The sequence below is a fragment of the Pan troglodytes genome, chromosome 2, assembly GCF_028858775.2.
Source record: "Pan troglodytes isolate AG18354 chromosome 2, NHGRI_mPanTro3-v2.0_pri, whole genome shotgun sequence".
Taxonomy (NCBI): domain Eukaryota; kingdom Metazoa; phylum Chordata; class Mammalia; order Primates; family Hominidae; genus Pan; species Pan troglodytes.
The window spans coordinates 56,411,158-56,430,322 of record NC_086015.1 but is presented as its reverse complement, the minus strand read 5'-3'; the positions used below and the strand labels follow the sequence as shown (position 1 = coordinate 56,430,322).

Sequence of the window (19,165 nt, the reverse complement as noted above, 5' to 3'; positions counted from 1 at the left end):
CATGAGAGAGAAGCTGTGGCCGGCAGTTTCGGTGGCCCCCACATTGCCCAGCCGACCCCAGAGGAAGGGCATCAGTCCCCCAAATATCTGTGGGGTGCCACGCTTTGGCCTGGCCCTTGACTGGCAACTTTTGTTCTTTTGATGAGGGGGGAAGCCACCCACTTCAACGTCGTGGGCTGCAGTTCGAAAGGCGGAGCATGGTGTCACCCTGGAGTCAGGGCTGAGTGAGCAGGCAGCCTGCAGGCAGCTGACCTTGTCCACGGGGACTCGCCTGGGCCCACCTTGTCGAGGCCGCTCTTCATGCGGTTCTTGGCAGTTTTCAGCTCCAGTTTCTTCTGCCCGATGAGGATGGAGAAAATATGAAGCAGCTCCAAGTAGCTCTTGGGGGTCACATAGTTGTGGCGGGTCAGCTCTGCCAGGTACTCGATGCACTTCTTGGACACTGACTGGTGGATGTACACACAGACCTGGATCTGGGGGAGGAAGACCATGGATGCCGGCCTGGTAGAGGCCCCAGGAAAGACAGGGACTGGGTGCCCACAGCCACTGCAAACTGGGCCGAGGAGGGGGACACAGCAGGAACCTCCATGCCTCTCACATTCACTCTATAAGCCTCACGACCTCCAGGTCGAGGTCACCTTTTGTGCAGATGAAAAACCCCAGGCCCAGGGAAGTCCAGGGGTTAGTTCAAGTTCACATAGCTGTCAAGGGCAGGGCTGGCTTTGAACTTGGACCTAGCTGTCTCCCAGCTCTTGGCCCAGTGGTCTTTTCACAGCCCCCATGACCTGCCTCTCTCTGAAAGCCCTGAGGTGGTTCCCCCTCAGAGGCTGGATCTAGGGGGAGAGAGGGCCCAAGGCCTCAGCACAGCTGGTAAGGAAATGTTGGGACTGTCACCGTCTCAGGCTGGACCAGGCAAATCTACACCCCCATCTGTGATCTCTGGAGTTCTATCAGGGGGTTCTTGGAAGAAAGCACCATGAGGCCCTCAGGGAATAAGGGAAGCAGTACCCGTGCAGCTGTGTGCGCAGCACCCTAGTCACTGTGATGACCTGTGGCTCTGCGCATTTACAGATGAGGAAACGGAGGCTTAGACAGGAAACACAGCCTGACCAAAAGCTTACCCTCGGTGGTGGGCCTGGGAATCTCATCCAGACCTTGGTGACCCTGAGCCCATGCCCCAAGCTAAACAGGTCTCCCCAAGGGCCTGAGCTTCAGCAAGACACCCACCAGTCCTTGGATTTCTTCCTGGGAGGATTCCAGTTCTGGGATCTCATTGAGGAACATGGTGGCCACAGACTTCAGGGCTTCTGCCGGCCACTCGTTAAACCAGTCGATGGTACAGCAGTTGACCAGGGACGGAAACTGCCTCAGACGAGCTCGGAAGACCTCTCCGATGGGGCTGGAAAGTCAGGAATCCAAATGAGGTCCAGAGACACTGACCAACGACCCCAGGAGCCCAGGACCCAGGGCCCTTGCACAGCCCTGTGGCATGGCAGCCAGGACACAGCAGCACAGCAGCCTGGGCCCAATGGCATGATGGCCAGGCCCAGGGCCGCATCTCCTCATCTCAGGCCCCAGCGCATGGCATCCAGTGTCCCCGGGGCCAGCCCATGTACACACCCAGCTCCGCTGCCCCGGTGCAGCCTGGCGACAGCTGCCTGTACCTCATGCACAGCACCATGTGGATGTTGCTGCGCACACGCCCGGTGTAAGCAGCCATGAGGTTGGCCTTGGTGGGCTGTAGGCCCTGCTCCTGGATATAGGGCCGCATGGTGCTGACGATCTGGTCCTGCTCGTCCGCAGTATAGAGATTGGGAATGTCACCAGAGTTTAGGACGTTGTTGATATCTTCCAGGAAGGATTCGTTCTTGATCTGGGGAGGGGTGAAGGGGTGGGGAGCTAAGCCCCTGCATGTTGGACTGTATGACCACAGTCTCGCTGGACCTTCACAACAGCTCCATTTGACAGACTGTACCACTAAGGCTCAGAGAAGCCCAGAGTCACACAAGTGACCTCATAACAGACTAGCCTGTAGTCATAGTCTAGGACTTGCCCCCATGTAGAAGCTCTGAAAACCACTGGGTTGTGGCAGGACCCTGGGTCCTCATTGGGGGTTGTGGCATCTTCCTCTTCGCCCCTCTCCATGCCTCAGTTTACTCACAAGAGGAAACCATGGCCACGGGCAGAGATAGGTCCTTGCCCATCTTATACAGCCTGGGCCTGGCTTGTGTTAGATGGCATCCTCCCTTTCCTGACTCACAGTGGCTGCCTTGAAGGGAGCTCTGCGGTTGGGACAGGGCTGGGAGCAGAGGGACCTTTGTCTAGTATGGGGCACATTCAGGGGCTTCAGGCTGGGCCCCTGGGCCCAACCCTGACCACCAGCCAGGTTGAAGCCTGTTCTGTCGTGTGACCCTAGATAACCTCTCAGAGATCTAGGGAGAAGCCTCATGCCATCCCAAGAGGGAGCAGGGAAGCCATGGGTCCCTAGCACTTTGGGGACAAGCCCTGTGGTCCTTGAGGTGGGACGCCATTGGCCAGTGAGTGGGGTGCTATGCTACCAGGGCCTTCTTTACCTTCGGGGCATGAGTGATGATCTATACCCCACCTTAGCTCTGAGAGGTTGGGTTTGGTCTCATGCTCTCAACCTGCCCATCTGTGGCCCCACCTGGTCCTGGTGGTCTCTTCTGAGATCTGCCCTGACTGCGAGCTGGGCATGAAGGACTGGCCACCTTCCGGGATGCTATGCTCAGATGGGGTTGTGTCCAGCCCCCCCAAGCCCTGCCCTCTGCTGTGGCAGTGGCACCTGGGTGTCTGAGAAGAGGAAGGTGATGGGTAGGTTCTGTAGGCCCGCCTTGAGCAGGACCTTCTTCACATCATCTCGCCACTCGGACATGCCGTAGTTCTTGGATAGTTCAATCTGGAAGCACTCGTACTCGGCCCTGGAGGCAGAAGTTTGGGTTGAAGCATGCCAGGGACTTGGGGCCAGACGCTGAAGGGTGGTGGGTGACCACACCCTACCCTGACCACCTGGAATTCTGCTCCCATCCTGGGCAGACCTGCAGACCCTTCAGGCCCTGAACCTGCTTTTTTGCCTTCAGACCTTTGCCCAAGTTGTTCCCTCAGTCCAAATGCCCTTCCCTTCCATCCTCCCAGCTCTGATTCTGAGCGCAGCCCTGGCCACCTCCCCTAGTAATCCCTCTGGGATGCCTGCACCACACTTCCCTCCCTACAGCACCACAGGGCACTGCTGCTGCCTCTCCCTGGAGCCCAGATCCTGCTACTAGTCTTTCCAGAAGCCTGTAGGCTGCACAGGCCTGCTTCAGGGTTGCCCGAGGCCTCTACCACTGTGCAAAAGCATGGGTCAGTCAAACCGACCAGCCAGCCCTGGCCGCCCACTGCCCAGCACGCCCCGGAGGCGCTCACATGTGCGAGGCGAGCCTTGTGAGGGAGCTGCGGCCGCTGCCACCCACGCCCAGCAGGAGTGCATTGCCCAGCGCCTGGCGTAGGGTGCGGCTGATGCGACAGATGTGGCTCATGGCGTCCATGAAGAGGACCAGCTTCAGCTTGGCCGTGTTGATCTGGTTGTAGTCCTCTATGTACTCCTCGATCACCTGCATCATCTGTGCACCAAGGCGAGGATGGGGAAGGCGGGGTCTCTCTTACTGTAGGGTCTCCCCAATTCCCCCCACCCACCCGCTTTCTTCTCTGTCCTGACTGAGAAGCACAGGTGCCTTGACCACCTGTGACCCGGCCAGCTGCATGTTTCCCCTGCAGGCTCGAGCCCAAGCTGAACATTCCCAGACACTGATAAACTTGCTTAGATTGCTGCTCAAAACACTGAGGGATTGGCCTAGCGCGGTGGCTCACGCCTGTAATCCCAGCACTGTGGGAAGCCAAGGAGGGAGGATCACTTGAGCCCAGGAGTTCAACACCAGCCTGGGCAACATGGCGAAACTCTGCCTCTACCAAAAAATAAAAAATAAAAATAAAAATTAGCTGGGCGTGGTGGTGCGTGCCTGTGGTCCCAGCTACTCAGGAAGCTGAGATGGGACGACTGATAGAGCCCATGAGGTAGAGGCTGCAGTAAGCCAAGTTCATGCCACTGCCCTCCAGCCTAGGTGACGGAGCAAGACCCAGTCACATACACACACACACAAACAAAAACAAAAGCAAAAATAAAACCCACGGAGGGATCAAGCATATTGTTAAACACATAGAAGCTAGCCCCAGCCCACCCAAATCCTTCAGTCCTCATGTGAACTCCATAACTCATATGACTCCTTGTTGCACACATACTGAGCTAGAACATCTCTGCTCTCCCCTGTACGTGAGTTCCCCTAATAAATGCTCTGGACTAATTACCCTGTAATTCAATGCTTCTTTCTTTGGAATCTCAACCAGCCCAATCTAGGGATGGCTTGGGGGCAGTCCCTTGTAGGAACTTGCTTGCTGCCACTTTTGGGGCGACTCCAATCATGGGCTCGGCTGGTCAGAGCACCGTGTACTGGGGCCCTCCCTGACGGGGAGCTCACCTGGCACAGCGTACCCTGTTCCTCCTGTGCATGGTGGGGACGCTGGGCCTTAAGAAGCCAGGCCCCCCTGCACGAGGCCTGACCCAGGGACACATGGAGGCCTGAGAGTTGGGTCAGAGCCCTGCCTGCTCCTTCTGGGGCTTACCAGGGTGTGCTGACCCTGTGACCCTGGTGGGAGCTCTTGGAATTAGGAGAGGATGCATGTGGAGAGAAACTGTCAGGAGGCCTGCTTCAGCCATGCAGCACTGGGGCCACCAAGTGAGGCCTCTTCCCTGCCTCCCTGGGGTCCTGACTGAGACCCATGGCCCCAGGCCCCGCCCCCGCCCCCTTGTGGAGGGATGATTGCCCCTGTGTCTAGAGCCCATCTCAGCTGGACCACAGGCTGGTTTTCAGAGATAAGTGAAGAAACCGGTACCCAGAGAGAGCAAGGGCATGCCGGGAGTCTCCTGGAGCTGGCCGTCTTACCCCGCGTCCTGGCCCCCTGGTTATAGTGTGGTAGTCTGTTAGTGGTGACTGCAGGGGGCCTGGGCCCCAGGGAGGCAGATTGAAGAGGACCCCACCAGGGGCAGGGCGCCTGCCTGGGCCCCTCACCTTACTCTCACTGGTGATGAGCTCGTAGGACTTGACATCGGAGCCTGGTGACATGAAGTCCCCGTAAAGAATGGGCTGGAAGGGGCAGACCTTGTTGAAGGTCACCTCCCACTGCTCCATGCAGCGCTTGAGGAGCTGGTCGAACCAGCTGCGGTCCTCCTCATTCACCAGTCGGTCCCGGAACACGCGGCAGTTCTCGTGATACCACAGACGCAGCAGCTGCACTTGGTCCTGCAGTAGCCCCAGCATCGGTGCCTGTCCTTGGCCCCCAAGCCCTCAGCCATCTCTCAAACCACCAGGCAAGGGAGGGTGGGCCCCAGTTCCTGGGGCCCTGACTGGAGCCTGGCTCTCCCACCACGGCCCAGGGACAGTGTGTGGGGGCTGCTGGCAAGTGCAACTGCTGGCTGGCTGAGGATGGGGTGGATTGCACAGTGCTGCCTGGGCCTCCTCATGCCTCAGCTCCGAGTCCAGCTGGCCAAGTGCCCTCTGGGTGTCTGGCTCTGCTAGCTTGTCACAAGCACCTCACTTCCACCTTTTAGCCCCCTGTGGCTACCCTAACCCCAAACCTGGGAGGGATGCTTGATGCTCCTAACACTTTCCCAACACCCCACATCTAACCACCCACCAAGCCACACTGACATGACCCACCAATCTCCTCTGAACCTGCCCCCCCTCTCCATCTCAGCTGCCGCCTCTGCCCCAGCTTCCCTGCATCTCCCTGGGTGGCAGGACTGCCCTCCGGAAGCTCCCAGCCTTTTCTGTAGACTTTGTTGGCTACAAGCGTGGCTACAAGGCCAGGGTCAGCTTCTGTCCTGCTCACCCCATCTCCTTAGCCTGGGCTACACACACACTGGCCGCTCAGTACCATTCCAAAGTGCAGGTCTGTCCCCCGCCCACCCACACGGCTCATTACACCCTCAGAACAAATTTAAGCTCCATGTTGGCCCCCCACCGTGCCTAGTGCCTGGACCCACCCCTGCCAGTGCCCCTGACACCTGGCTCCCTGCTACACTTCCCCCTCCTTCCACCTGGGGTTTTTGGTTCCCAGAGGGCACCCTGCTCACTGTCCCTCAAGCGTTCTCACATGCAGGGCCCAAACCAGAAGCCCTCTTTCTCCCTCGTCTTGCCCTGGCTCTCTCATGTGATCCCCATCTCAGCCACCATTCCAGGTGTGGGTTCAACTAACAAGACTGGGCTCAGCTGCACCAAGGCTGGGCTCTGGAGGGCCTGGCACCTCCATGTTCCAGGAAGCCCCACTCAGGGCCTGTTTGGGCAGGAAGGCCTGAAATTGGTGGGGCTGGGGAGGATGGGGAGAGCAGTGTGGGCACTGGGGAGGGTGCCTGCCTGGTCCTCACCTCGACCTTGGCCGGGTCAGCCATGAGCATGCCTTGGAAGACCTTGGAGAGGTCCCTCAGGTTGAAGGTGTAGTGGGACTTGGCTGGAGTGGGCAGCAGCTGGGAGGTGATGGTTGCATACACCATGATGGTGGCTTCCACAAGGGGCTCCGTGAAGTGGGCAATGTGGGGGGCCCCAGCTGGGGGAATAGGAGAATGGCCTGGGTCACATGCCAGGAGCTCCCTCTGCCGCCTCTGCAGGTCCTGACCTCCTTGCCTTTGCTGTGCTGTGCCCCCCACCAAGCCCCTTCCCCAGCCTTCAGGTTTGGATTCCACGTACCCTTTGGCCCCATCTCGGATGCCCCCAGCTTGGGGGAGGTGAAGAATCTCCTGCTCTGCACCACTTATATCTTTATGCTGACATGGCCTGTCGGAGCACTGGGACTCATGATGGAACTGGGGGCGCTCGTGGGGTCAGTGCTGGGCGGGGCCATTACTGCCTTGTCCTATGGAGGCTGTGCCCAAACCTGAACATTCCACCTCTGAGCCACACTTGGGGAGGGTCTCATGATCCACGTAGGCCTCAAGATGCCGAAGAGTGGGCGTGGGGAGGCTTGGAGCACACCCCCGACCTTGAGGGCTCACCACCCACTTCGGGGCTGCCTACCCCTCAGCCTGCATTTTTACCACTCATACACCTATCAGCCTGTTCTTTGAAAACTATCCAATTCTGTGCTGGGAACCCAAATTCTGTCAGTGGAAACTTGGCAGAGAAGTGGAGAAAATGGAAAGAAAGGGCAGGAGAGGGGCCTGTCTGTTGACACAGGCACTGGGCACAGAGTGACCCAAACAGACACACTCCTTGCCCTCAAGCTGACACTCTTGTTGGTAAGGACGACAATGAGTGGATTAGCAAGTAACAAAGACAGCAAATAGGTGGCAAGGGCTACGGGCAGCCCTGCAGCAGGAGAGGGGTCCGGGGAGGGCCAGAGTTGGGCTTGGGGGCGATTTTACAGAATGCTGGGGGAGGCCTCACTGAGGAAGGGGACGGTCAAGCAGAGAAGTGAGATGCAAGCTTGCACATAACTGGAGAAAAATTGTCCCAGGCAGAGGGGACAGCAAGGGCAAAGGCCTGGAGGTGGGAGCAGGCCTGGCATGTTAAGGACCAGCAATGAGGGGATGAGCAGGAGGTGGTGAGATCAGAGGATGAGGCAGGGCGAACTGAGGATGGCTTTGCCTACCATTGTCAGGACCCGGGCTCTTGCCTGGATGCGATGGGTGAGAGAGGAGGAGTGTGGACTGATGGAATGATTTCATGGGTCCCTGTGGCCCCAAGTGGAAGATAGACCTTAGGCAGGTGAAGGCAGCTGCCAGGAGACCATGGCGGGGCTATAGCACTGGCTGGGTGGGCGAGGATAGGGTGGTGAACAGTGGCCGATCGGGATGGGTTCTCAAGGGAGAACCTATGGGACCTCCTGACAGGTGAGCTGTGGGGTGAGGGAAGGGGGGATGGAGGATGGCGCCAAGACCCCGTCTTGCTGGGAGCACCTGGAAGGATGGAGCTGCCATTGCCTGAGATGGGAAGAGTGCGGGGACCGGGGTACTTGGGAGTTTGGCTCTGGACAGGTTTGGCCTGAGATACCCTGTGGACGTCCCAGGGAAGATGTGGAATCAGGCGTTCATGGGAGAGGTCTGGGCTGAGGAGGTAAGACTTGGGAGTTGCCAGCACAAAGATGGTTTTCCCCGTCAGAGGTGGGATGGGACTGTCTCAGGAGAGTGTGGTTGGAGGGAGAAGAGGCTGGAGACCAAGCCCCAGTCCAGCCGAGAATGGGCAGCCAGGGATGGGGGAGGCCTGAGAGAAGCCCGTGGCAGGAAGGGGACGTCTGCCGGCCAGCACTACTGACCCCTGGGAAGGCGAGAACGAGGGCTGACCGCTGGTCTGGCCACAGAAGGTAACTGGTGACAAGAACTCTCAGAGGGTGAGAGGTGCATTCACAGGAAAGGGGAGGGGAGGGCGGGTGCAGCGGGAAAGACAATGCTTTGGAGGAGTTTTGCTATCAAGGTGAGCAGAGAGGTAGAGTGATGGGCTGGGGCAGGTGGGAAGGGGGCCCAGAGAGGCTGTTTTGCATTTGGTGGTTAAGATGGAGAATGGGGCTTGTTTGTGGAAGGCCCAGTGGCGAAGGGAGCACTGGTGTTGGCGGGGAAGAGGGGTGCCACATTCCCAGGCAGGCCCAGGAGGAGGCTGGGCTTTGCTGTGGAGCAGCAGTCCATTCCCAGCCACAGGAGGGAAGGCAGGGCGCAGGTAAGCAGGTGGGTGCAGACCCAAAAGGGAGCTGTTTCTCGACAGCCTCTTTCAGCTGAAGGCAGGGGGAGGAGGCAGGCCTGGGCAAGGACAGGGACTGCAGTGGTCAGCCGCCTTGCCGCGACGATGGGCAGATTCACCACGATGCCTGCCCCGCACAAACCACTCCCGGCTTTCCTGTGCACACCTGCTCCCTGGAGTTCTGATTCTTCACACAGGGTGGGAGTTTGTTGGATTCCCTTATTTATGCATTCATTTTGCATTTAATTTGCATCTATCATCAGCTGGACACTAACGCAGGCATGGAAGGGCTCTAAGAATGGGTGAATGAGCCTATGGGGCAGCCAGTGCCTGTGTCAACCTTCGCTCTGGCACCCTAGTGGCCCAAGGTCCCTGCATGAACCTGAGGATGGTTCACCACGGCGCCTGGTCGCAGCCTAAACACACCCAACCAGAGCCCAGGGCTCCTCCTGGAACCAGTGCCCCATTCCCGCCCAGGCCCACACTTACGCACAGGCTCCCGGTAGCTTTTTTCTCCAAGGAGTCCATCTAGAGGATGGAGGGAGAAACACGGGGCTCAGGGTTAGGTGGACCTCTTGCTGCTCACCCTGGCCAGGTGAGATGGTGGGGGAAACAGCATCTTGGGGTAAGCTTTTCCCCAAACCCCATAAAGGCTCAGAGACACTCCGTCCATCCTATCTTGTGGCTTTTCCTGATTTACAAAAGTAACATGCCTCCCCCAGAGTTTCTGGGCAAGTACTAACGTATATGTATGTACGTATGTGAGTGAGTGCATATCTGTGTGCATCATACATCCAGCAATCACCACGTGCCAGGCTTCATGCTAGGTGCTCTACATGCAATATCATACTTAACCCTCACGACCTGGAATGGTAGGTACAGATGAAGAAACAGGCTCAGAGAGATTCATGAGCTGCCAAAGGTCACACAGCTGAGTGAGAGGTGAACCCAGGGTTGCGGTCATGGTTTGGCCACTCCACCCTTTCTGGTGGCCACCCAGTTGTCCTTGGTGTGGCCTCCCTGGCCTGGGCTTCTGCCTTTGTCCATGCTCACCCCCACCAATACTCACCCAACCAGTTGCCCAGGATGGTGGAGAAGATGCGTTTCTTGCTGACCTCGTCCATCTCAGCGAAAGACAGGTAGTTGAAGTGACGCATCAGCCGCGGGGTGACGGTGTTCCTGCCTCCACCCGGGGGGCCCATGGCACAGACAAAGTTGATGTCCACTAGGTTCTTGAAGGCACCTGGAGTAGGGGCAGGAAGTCAGGAAGGGCCCTGGCCAGGGCTGCTTTATGACCTTTGTGGCCCCTTCTCCATACAAAAATTCAAAATTATACTTTAGAACAGTACTGGAATAAAGACAAATACATCAATATTACACAGGAAAATTTTTCTTTGCCCTAAAAATTCATGCTCCTCTCCTTTAACTTTTTTTTTTTACAAAGTTCAAAAGTACTTTTTATTGCAGACATTTTCATATACAACGTTAGTGAAATCGAGCCCCACCCCCCGCCCCCATGGTGAAGACATAGTCCTATCTTATAAAAACATTTCAAGTAACCCTGGACGTTTTCATGTCACTCTCGTTTTTAGTACCTGGGGATTGGCTTTGGCTAGATTTTCTATTTTAACCCATGCTTCTTCCCGTACTTCCATTTTTAGCTTCTCTTTTAGTTTCTCTGCTTTGGACTGTTGTGTACAGTCATCAAACAGCTTTTGTTTCATCTCTATGAACAGCTTCAGGGCGTTGTATATCAAGCCATGTATTATCTTGTTCCAATGGGTCTTTGAGTTGTGGTACAAGGAAGGAAACATGATGGGCAGAATCTTCGCTGCATTGTCACTGATTAAACTCATGACGTATTCATTATTCCAGTAATAGAGAGCTCGCTCTGCCACCTGGAAGTGTGGGCTGGAGACACATTTCGCCAACTGCCGGAAGAGGGGCTCCATGGTCTTCACAAATTCTGATGGTTCAATGACATCTAAAATCGCTTCTAATTTGTTTAAGAACATTACTTCTTTTGGACTGTGAGTCTTTGGCCAGCATTTGAGAAGTGCCATCACCACTGGTTCTGTGGGGGTGCTGTCCTTTTCTAAAAACTGCACTCCACAGTATGCCAGCTGGGGGTGGTAGACGCTCAAGAGATTTCACTTTGTGCAAAGGTAGTAACACCTTCAATAAGAAAATCTTGTGTTCTTCTTTTAGTGGTAAGGCAAATCCATTAATTATACTTCCCAATATTTCCAGTAACTCTGCTATGCCATTATGATGCTCTGTTTCATAAATAAACCTATAAAATATATTATTTATCTGTTTTCTGATGTAAGCTCTCAAGCCTAGGAATTTCCCATAGATTCTGTGAAGGGTGGTTTTAAGAAAATCTCTCTCCTGAGGATCTTCACTGTCAAAGAGCTTTAAAAGCTGCAATACAAACTTCTGATCAATATATTTCTTCGCTATATTAGATTGGAAATCTGCAGACTCTAAAAATCTTAAGAAAAATTCATAAATAAGTGTAGATGAAGCCAGCCTGCTTCTAACGTTGGTTCATCTTCCTCTGGGTCAAATTCTGCTCCCGTAGGATTGGAGGAAGGTGGTAATATTCGAAACATGTTAACTGCAAACATATGGACTACTTCTGGGTAAATAGGCTCTGTGATCACATTCCAATTATGGGTGATATATTCTACCATTTCACTTAAAGCAGCTCGTTTTAATTCCTTCTACTTTAGTTCACTTAGTGGATCAGAAACAAAGTCAAAAAGGACGCAACACTGACATAACTTCTGGATAAAAAACTTCTTTTGATCAGCAGGAGGAACATCTTTTAAGGATGGTAGTTTTTGAAGTTCTCTATTATTGCTTGCGCTAAACCTTGAAGAATTTTGCTGTTTGTCTTTCTTCACTATGGGCTGAGAGACGGGTACTTTTATTTTAGCAGACACTGTAGACGGGACAGCAACAAGGCTGTTTTTCCTGAAGGAAATTTGCTCTGATTCTACTGTGTCTTGTCCTTCTTTTGAACTTTTTCCACTCTTCCCTGCTTTTGGTGATTCTTTCTCCTTCTTGTTTTATTCGGCATGGCTGGAGCGGGCCGCCACCGCCCTTGCCACTTCCTGCCCCCGCAGCAGCAGCGCCCCCGCCCCGCCGTCGCGCCCCCGCGGCCACCACCGCTACCTGGGGACTTGCTCTCGCTTCCCCTTTTCCAGGTTTCCAGAGGCTGCGGCAGCCAGCCGTGGCGGCGGCGTCTCTCCGCCCCTCCCCCAGCCGGCCTCCCTCCTCCCCTTTAATTTTAAGAGAAATTAAAACATTTTTGTGGGTGCCTTAAAGTATTGTAGGCCTTCAGTGCTGTGCCTCCTGTGCCCCTGCACAGCACGCGTAGCCCTTGCCCTGTAAGCCAGGCCGGCCACACTCACCAATGATCTTGCGGTCGTACCAGCCGCCGTGGTCCATCCACTGGCGCAACAGCTCGATGGGTGGCTGTGCACCGTAGGTCTCCAGGGCCGGCATGTTCAGGTCATCGATGAAGAAGATAAAGTTGCGCCCCAGAGGTGGTCCAAACACACCCTTCCGCCTGAGGGGAGGGGCTGTGTGAGCCCAGCACCCACAGGCACCAGGTCCTCTGAGAATCCAGGGGCGAACGGGTGGCAGCTTTGCCTCTGGGAAGCCCTTGCTAAATTTTAGCCTCCTCCAAATTGCTAGATGTCTTGACCCACCCTCATCCTTGTTCTGAGTGTCCTGGGACAGCTGGGACAGGCTGACCTGAGTCTGAGCTCCCTCAAAGTGAGCCTCGCCTCCCAGGCAGATGGACAACAGGCTTCTCACAGACAGACCCAGGGCCCTGTCCAAGGGCACAGCCAGGGCGAGCACCCACTCGCTGACTGGCTTTGTAGGAATTTTTGATACAGGGAAGGCTCTGGAGCAGTCTGAGGGAACCCTGGGCCCCTTGGGGGGCTGTCAGCTCCCCCTGGGAGGTTCCTGGCAAACCCAGGAGCATAATTTGGTGGAGAGGTGGGACAGCAGCTGCATCGGCCAGGCTGGGGGGATGCAGGGGTGAGGAAGGAGGGAGGGGTGCCCTGCCTCTTGTCCAGCTTGCTGTCAATGAAGTCCTGGGTCTGGTTGGCTGAAGTGCGGGCTGAGAAGGTGAGGAAGTGGCTGACGTAATCCAGTGCCAGGTTCCTGAGGAGCTTGTCAGAGATGGTGAGCGTCTTCCCCGTGCCTGTTGGCCCAATGCACAGCACCTGGCAGAGCGGGGATGGCACAGGAGCATGCGGTGGGCCTGGTGCACAGGAGGAGCTGCCCCTGCATCCATGTGGGAGGCTGGTCAACCCCCAATATAGGCCTTGGGGACAGTGGAGGCAGGGCCTGGGGGGCGCTCACGGGCTTCTTGTTGGTGAGCAGCATGTCCAGTAAATGGGACATCTGCACGGTGTCCATGGTGGGCACAATGATGTTGCAGTAGTTGGTGTCTGGTACCATGGTGAATGGAGCTGAGGAGTCCATCCACTTCACCCAGGCAACCTGGAATCATAGGTGGCTCAGCAGTGGGCCTGGAACCCCTCCCTGCCCCACTCCTGGCTGCGGCCCCATGGCCAAGTGCAGAAGGGCCAGGAGCTGCACGGCTGGGCTTTGGCAAGCGGGTCCAGGTGTAGGGCTGCTTCCAGCGGAAATGGAAAGTCCTGTGCCCTGCTTTCTGCATGGGGAGGGGGACTCCCAGCACAAACAGCCAAGAATGGGGACTCTGAGCACAACTGCATAGGAGGGCTCTCCCTGCCCAGGTTGGGGGCTCCCTAAGGACTGCCAGGACCTGAGTCTCTGCAGAAAGGAGAAGCTCTGAGAATTGAACAACCCAGAATGCAAAGGTGTTTTCTGTTTAGTTTCAGGCTACCCGAGAAATGTAGGGGCCAGAACCATGGGCGCTGGTGTCAGCTGGAAGCTGAGAGGCCACTAGGTCCAGTCTTCCCAACACCGTCCCCGCCTGCACAAATCCCTTCACTCACAGCAGCCCTGACCCAGCTTGCAGACGTCCCCTGATGGGGGGATCACTATGGCCAAACCAATGCATCCCACTGGGCACAGTCTTAAACGTTAGACCCAAATGTGCCCTGGGAGCCCCCAGCAGGACGCTGCACAGTAATGGACAGGTCTCTGCAGACACCTTTCCACCTCTGTCCTCCTGGGCTGGGGTCTTGACCTTGGGATGAGGGTGAGCTCATGGAGCCCTTGCTAGCTGATAGTAGCGATGAGGACACTGAAGCAGGCTTCAAGAGCTTGCCCCCCAGCCCTCAGGAGCCCAGTCTCTGGGAAAATGGGGCTTTTAAGTGGAACTGAGGTGGCCAGTCCCTGGGCTCCGCATCAATGTGGAAGAGGCAGTGCATATGGCTGGACAGGGAGGTACTCGAATGTCTCCCCTCTTAGCCCAGCCCTAGGTTCAAGTACAGTTCTGCCACATCTGGAAAACAAGCACAATAATAACCACTCTACAGGGCCATGAGGATTCATGAGATGATGCAGATAACCACCGCCTGAGACCTGGTGGCTGTCAATGTGACGGCTCCCTGTGTGGCCATAATTCATTGCGGGAACAGCAGCCACCCAGTGGTCTCTCCCTGTGCAGTCTCTGGGGAGGGCCTGCAGCCACCTGCTTATATTCCTCCTCTTCATCCTCACTGTCGTTGGTGCCACTGATGCCCGCGTCCTCCAGCCTGTAATCGAACACCAGCCCCTCTTCTGGGAAAAGCAGAGTCAGCTGCCGGGAACCAGGAGGAGAAGCAGGCTGTGAGGCCCAGTAGGACTGAGGCTCCTGGTCCCTGGGGGCCGCCGGCTCTCACCTGTTCGTTCTCCATCTTGAGCCTTAGCCAGTGGCTGAAACTGGTGCGGCCACTGCTGTCCCCAGTGGCACCCACGCTCCAGATCAGGGAGAAGATGAACCAGGGCTCGATCAACTCTACGATGCGACTCAGCTTTTCAGAGGGTATTTTCTTGAGGCCCTGGGGATGAAGGGAACAGTAGCAGGCTGAGACAGGAACAGTATCAAGCGGCCTGAGGAAGTGGGGCAGGGGCATGTCTTGACCTCTGCTACACAGCTTTGTTTCTCTACAGCCAATTGGACAGGTGGTCTTGTCCATGTTGCACCATGTTGCACCAATCCAATTCTCTCTTTCAGGCCCCAGAGAGCAAGGAGAGCAGTGTGGGGAGAGGGACCAGGTGCATCTAGCCCCACTCTCAGGGCTGTACCTCTCTAGGCAGAAAGGGCTTGAAGAAGCAGTCCAGCAGCTTGAGGAGGCTCATGATCAGGTTGCAGTTGGTTGAGGCGATCACCTCCTTCACTGAGGACCGAACGAAGGAGATGGATTCCTGCAGGGAGTAGGCACCCAGTTCTCATGGCTGGCAGCCACAGTGCCCTGCTGCCCTGCCAGGGTCAGACATACCCGTGGCCTCACTCACCTCCAGGAAGCTGACAAAGAGGGCCTTGAAATGCTCCTCGTAGGGCTTCAGCAAGGGAGGCAGCTTCCTCAGCCAGCACTCGATGAAGGGCATGAGCCCCAGGATGCTGGGCTCCAGGTACACCATGCCACAGCGGGAGACCGTAGCTGGTGAAGCCACCGCCAGGTCTTGCACCTCGAACATCATGGTCATTGCCTGGTGCCAAGACGAACCACATGAGTGGGCTGGCTGCCAGTCCTCAGGCCTGGAGAAAGGGCTGCAGGGCTGCAGGGAGGGGCTGCACATCCTGTAAGTGGGCGGTGTGGGCAGGCTGTGGGGCAGGGGCAGTGCTGGGTGGGATGCAGGAACCGCTGGGTCCTCAGCTGATAACGTGGCTCTCCCTGGAGCCCTGAGGAGGACCCCAAGTCAGGAGATTCCTGAGGTTCACTGACCAGACTGGGGTCAGGGCATTTTGGGGTCCCTGGAGGCCTGGGCACATCTGATGGGAACTGTGTATTTTGCTCCAGAGCCCCCCACCCCTGTGCACATAGACACAGGTCCACATTGACTGCCAGGTATTTGCTTTTAGAAGGATTCAAGAGCTGGACTCAGTTTAGACCCGTGAGATGCTCTTGTGCCCAGGCCATATCCCTCTTTCTCTGACAACTGCTCCTCACACACCAGACAGATCCCCGTGGTGTCTATGCCATCCATCTCCCAGACCCCGGGTATACTGCCAGGGCCAGGTGCACACCTGACCCCACCTGACCTGACTGGGGCAACATGGCTGAAATTGGGCCTGGGAGGCAAGAGGCATCATCAGCCGGGGAGCAGTGGGACAGGCATCCTGGTGGGCTCGAGCACAAAAGAAAGAGGGTCTGTGTAAAGGGTGCTCTGAGCAACTGTGCGGGACACCCTGAGGTGTGGGAGCTCAGGGAGGGGCACTAGGAGCCGAGCCTAAGCTCCTGCTAGCAGGAGGGCTCTTGCTGAGTCAGGGTGACAGCCTGAGATGGACCCATGGCCCTGAGAGAAAGGGGTGAGGGGGCAGAGTTTGGCCAGCATGATGCAGCCTCCAGGCCCACCCAGCCTTGGAGGAGAGTGGGCAGGTGGACAGGTAGGTGCACCTCTGTGAGCTTGATGATCTCCCCAGAGCTGAGGCACAGCTTCTTGTTGTCATCCAGCACCGTGTTCATGTTCTCAATCCAGATGGCATCCACCGGCCCATCAAACATGTACCACTTCTTGTTGGTGTCGGAGGTGATGGCCCCCGCCCGGATGAACGAGGAGAATATCCCGTCTGTCCTGCAGCGCCAGGGAGGAGAGGGCTGGAAACATCAGGGAGGCGGTGCTTCGAGCACAGCTGGCTCCCAGGGAAGCCTGGCCGCCGGGTGGGCGGGCTCTACTTTACGTTTTCCTTCAATCTCTTTGTTCTTTTAAAAATTATAATAGGAAAAGTGGGATTTTTTGGTGTCACATGGTGTAATGAAAACATGTGCTTATGTCCCTGCCCTGCTGAAGCCCCATTAAAGGTGAAATCCCAACAGGAAAAAGGGAGCAGGGGAGGAGGCAATAGCAGAGATGGAGGAAGTGCAGCTCTGGAAGACAATGGACAAGGACGGAGGAGGGTAAATGACAGGGCAGAGAAAGCAGCGTGGTGAGAAGTGGCCAGGTCCTGCCTCAGAACCCAGGGGACTGAGACCTCAGAGGCAGCACGCACCAGGGAAGGGGCTGGTAGGGCTGATGAAGATGCTGTGCTTGGTCCAGCCTTAGGCTCCGGAACCTTCTCCTAGGTGCCCATATATGCACGTCCTTGTAAAATCCAGTTTCAGTAAAGAACCCTGCTAAGTTAGTTTAGCCAGAACCCTGCTAAGTCAGTTTAGCCAGAACCCTTGATAACTGATCACTGTTGAGGCTCCTTCCCTGCACCACCCCCAGGCAATGTCTGGTTACGCTGAGGCCTGTCTTCAGTTGGAATCCTGTTAGCTTGGTTCAACCAGAATCCCCCTCACCACTGATGTTTCCTCTGGATTTTCCACCCACTGATGCTCACCCTGCCCCTTGGCTATAGATTCCCACTGGCCCATGCTGTATTCAGAGCCCAGTCTCTCCCCTTAACTATAAGGCCCCAGTGCAGTGGTCCCTGTGCCTGCCATGCTCCTGAATACGTTCTTCCTCAGCATGCTTTAAAAAGTATCATTGAGGGCTGGGTGCAGTGGCTCACGCCTGTAATCCCAGCACTTTGGGAGGCCAAGGCGGGCAGATCACCTGAGGTAGGGAGTTCGAGGCCAGCCTGACCAACATGGTGAAATCTTGTCTCTACTAAAAATACAAAATTAGCCGGGCATGGTGGCACATGCCTGTAATCCCAGCTACTCGGGAGGCTGAGGCAGGACAATCGCTTGAACCAGGAGGCAGAGGTTGCGGTGAGCCGAGATGGCGCCATTGCACTCCAGCCTGGGCAACAAGAGCGAAACTTCGTCTCAAAAAAAAAAAAAAAAGGATCATTGAATAATTTTTTTTCTTTAACAGGGGACTTTTTTCTGGTCTGACCCCCAGCCCCCTCACCTACCTACATAAGAGACTGGAGTGGATATGGGGGAGAATCTTCACCAGAAATGGGGGAAGCAGTACAGGTTCACGTTGTGGAAGGTGGGCGACTCTCCCTCCCTAGTGACCATCCCCTACAGGGCTCCCAGAACACTGGAGCCAAGCAGACACCCCCAGCAGAGAACTGGAGACTCTTGTCTGGAGAAACAGAATAGCCTTAGAGAAAAGCCCCTGAGGTGCCGACGTCTCAGCAGTCTCCATCCAGCTGCCCTTCTCCCATCTCAGTGCACTTCCCCTAAAATGCACCCCCCGGCCTGGGAGCAGGGGCCCGGAGAGGGCCCACCAGCTTCTCTCAGGTCATGACAATGGCCAGATACTGCAGAGGCACTGAGCGTGTTAAGTCATTCTTGCCTTACCATAAGCATGGTGCCATTATTGTCCCCGCTTTGCAGACGAGGGAACCATGGCCTGGGGGGTGAGGAGGGTCACTCAGCGAGGAAGTAGAATGGAGAATAGAATCCCAAGCGTTGGGCTGCAGAGCCCGGCCTTCCACTGGGCTAATGGAGGGAGGGGTGACCGCGGCCCACAGCCTCCAGAGGTCTGGGAGCAGGGGGTCACTGGTGAGGCTGGGGGGTCACTCACCACTCATGGGTGAGGAGGTCAAACTCCCCGTACAGCTGGCCCATCGTGATGGACTTGGGGTTGAGCACGTAGTAGTTGACAGCCTCGTACATGCCACCACTGATGGATGGCTGCCCTTTCAGTGACGTCATGGCAGCTGCCAGGACTCTGTAACACTGGGAGACGGACCACCTGAGAGTGAGGCTCCCAGAGAGCAGGGCTAGAGTGGGCTGGGGGCCACGGGGAGGGGGAGGGGTATTCTATGCCAAGGGGCACAAATGGAGGCCAACCCCTGTTGAAGCTGCACCCCCCTACAGGCCCACTATCCGGACACTGGCTGCCAAGCTTGGCTCTGCTTACAGTACTCTTGCCGGAGCCTGTGGGCCCGACGAGCATGAGGCCGTGTCGTACCACCGTGGTCTCGTAGAGCTGGATGCACTTTGTCAGGAAGCCTGGGGGACATGGCATGGGGCCCAAGGGTCAGAGCATGGGCTTGGGTCGTGGCCACACCACTAACTTGTGTGACCTTGGGTGAGTCACTGCACTCCCTGAGCCTCAATTTCCTCATCTATAAAATGAGGATGGTGGTAGCACCTACATCATAGGCAGGGGCAGGTGAAGCCCTAAGCACAGAACTTGGCAGAGTAGAAACTCTGTAAATGCTAGCCATTCTTTCCACTGTGACTACCGTTCCTTCACAGCCATTGGTCAGGTGGTCAGCCGTCACCAGCTTGCTCAGTGTCAGCTGTCACAGGCCCCAACTTCAGCCCCAGCCTGCTGAGAGCACC

The 19,165-nt window shown here is 56.3% G+C and overlaps 1 protein-coding gene and 1 pseudogene across 6 annotated transcripts in view; both read right to left on the bottom strand.

Annotated features, from left to right (window-relative positions):
• The window catches only part of DNAH1 (dynein axonemal heavy chain 1), an 83,919-nt gene that overhangs the window by 15,226 nt on the left and 49,528 nt on the right, over window positions 1-19,165 (bottom strand). For 5 of the 6 annotated variants that reach the window (XM_054681930.2, XM_063805885.1, XM_063805887.1 and 2 more), the window contains 19 exons: window positions 18,738-18,829; window positions 18,399-18,553; window positions 16,334-16,511; window positions 15,231-15,425; window positions 15,021-15,140; window positions 14,615-14,773; window positions 14,425-14,532; window positions 13,164-13,304; window positions 12,864-13,024; window positions 12,200-12,357; window positions 9,850-10,023; window positions 9,270-9,308; window positions 6,479-6,657; window positions 5,124-5,354; window positions 3,424-3,620; window positions 2,804-2,939; window positions 1,665-1,873; window positions 1,228-1,399; window positions 282-473 (listed from right to left, as the gene is read on the bottom strand). In XM_054681930.2, the coding sequence (XP_054537905.1) occupies window positions 282-473; window positions 1,228-1,399; window positions 1,665-1,873; window positions 2,804-2,939; window positions 3,424-3,620; window positions 5,124-5,354; window positions 6,479-6,657; window positions 9,270-9,308; window positions 9,850-10,023; window positions 12,200-12,357; window positions 12,864-13,024; window positions 13,164-13,304; window positions 14,425-14,532; window positions 14,615-14,773; window positions 15,021-15,140; window positions 15,231-15,425; window positions 16,334-16,511; window positions 18,399-18,553; window positions 18,738-18,829 (2,996 nt within the window). The remainder of the gene's footprint in view (window positions 1-281; window positions 474-1,227; window positions 1,400-1,664; window positions 1,874-2,803; window positions 2,940-3,423; window positions 3,621-5,123; window positions 5,355-6,478; window positions 6,658-9,269; window positions 9,309-9,849; window positions 10,024-12,199; window positions 12,358-12,863; window positions 13,025-13,163; window positions 13,305-14,424; window positions 14,533-14,614; window positions 14,774-15,020; window positions 15,141-15,230; window positions 15,426-16,333; window positions 16,512-18,398; window positions 18,554-18,737; window positions 18,830-19,165) is intronic. The other variant, XM_063805886.1, reaches the window with a different exon arrangement.
• LOC104005598 (serine/threonine-protein phosphatase 2A 56 kDa regulatory subunit gamma isoform-like) lies at window positions 10,293-11,595 on the bottom strand (annotated as a pseudogene).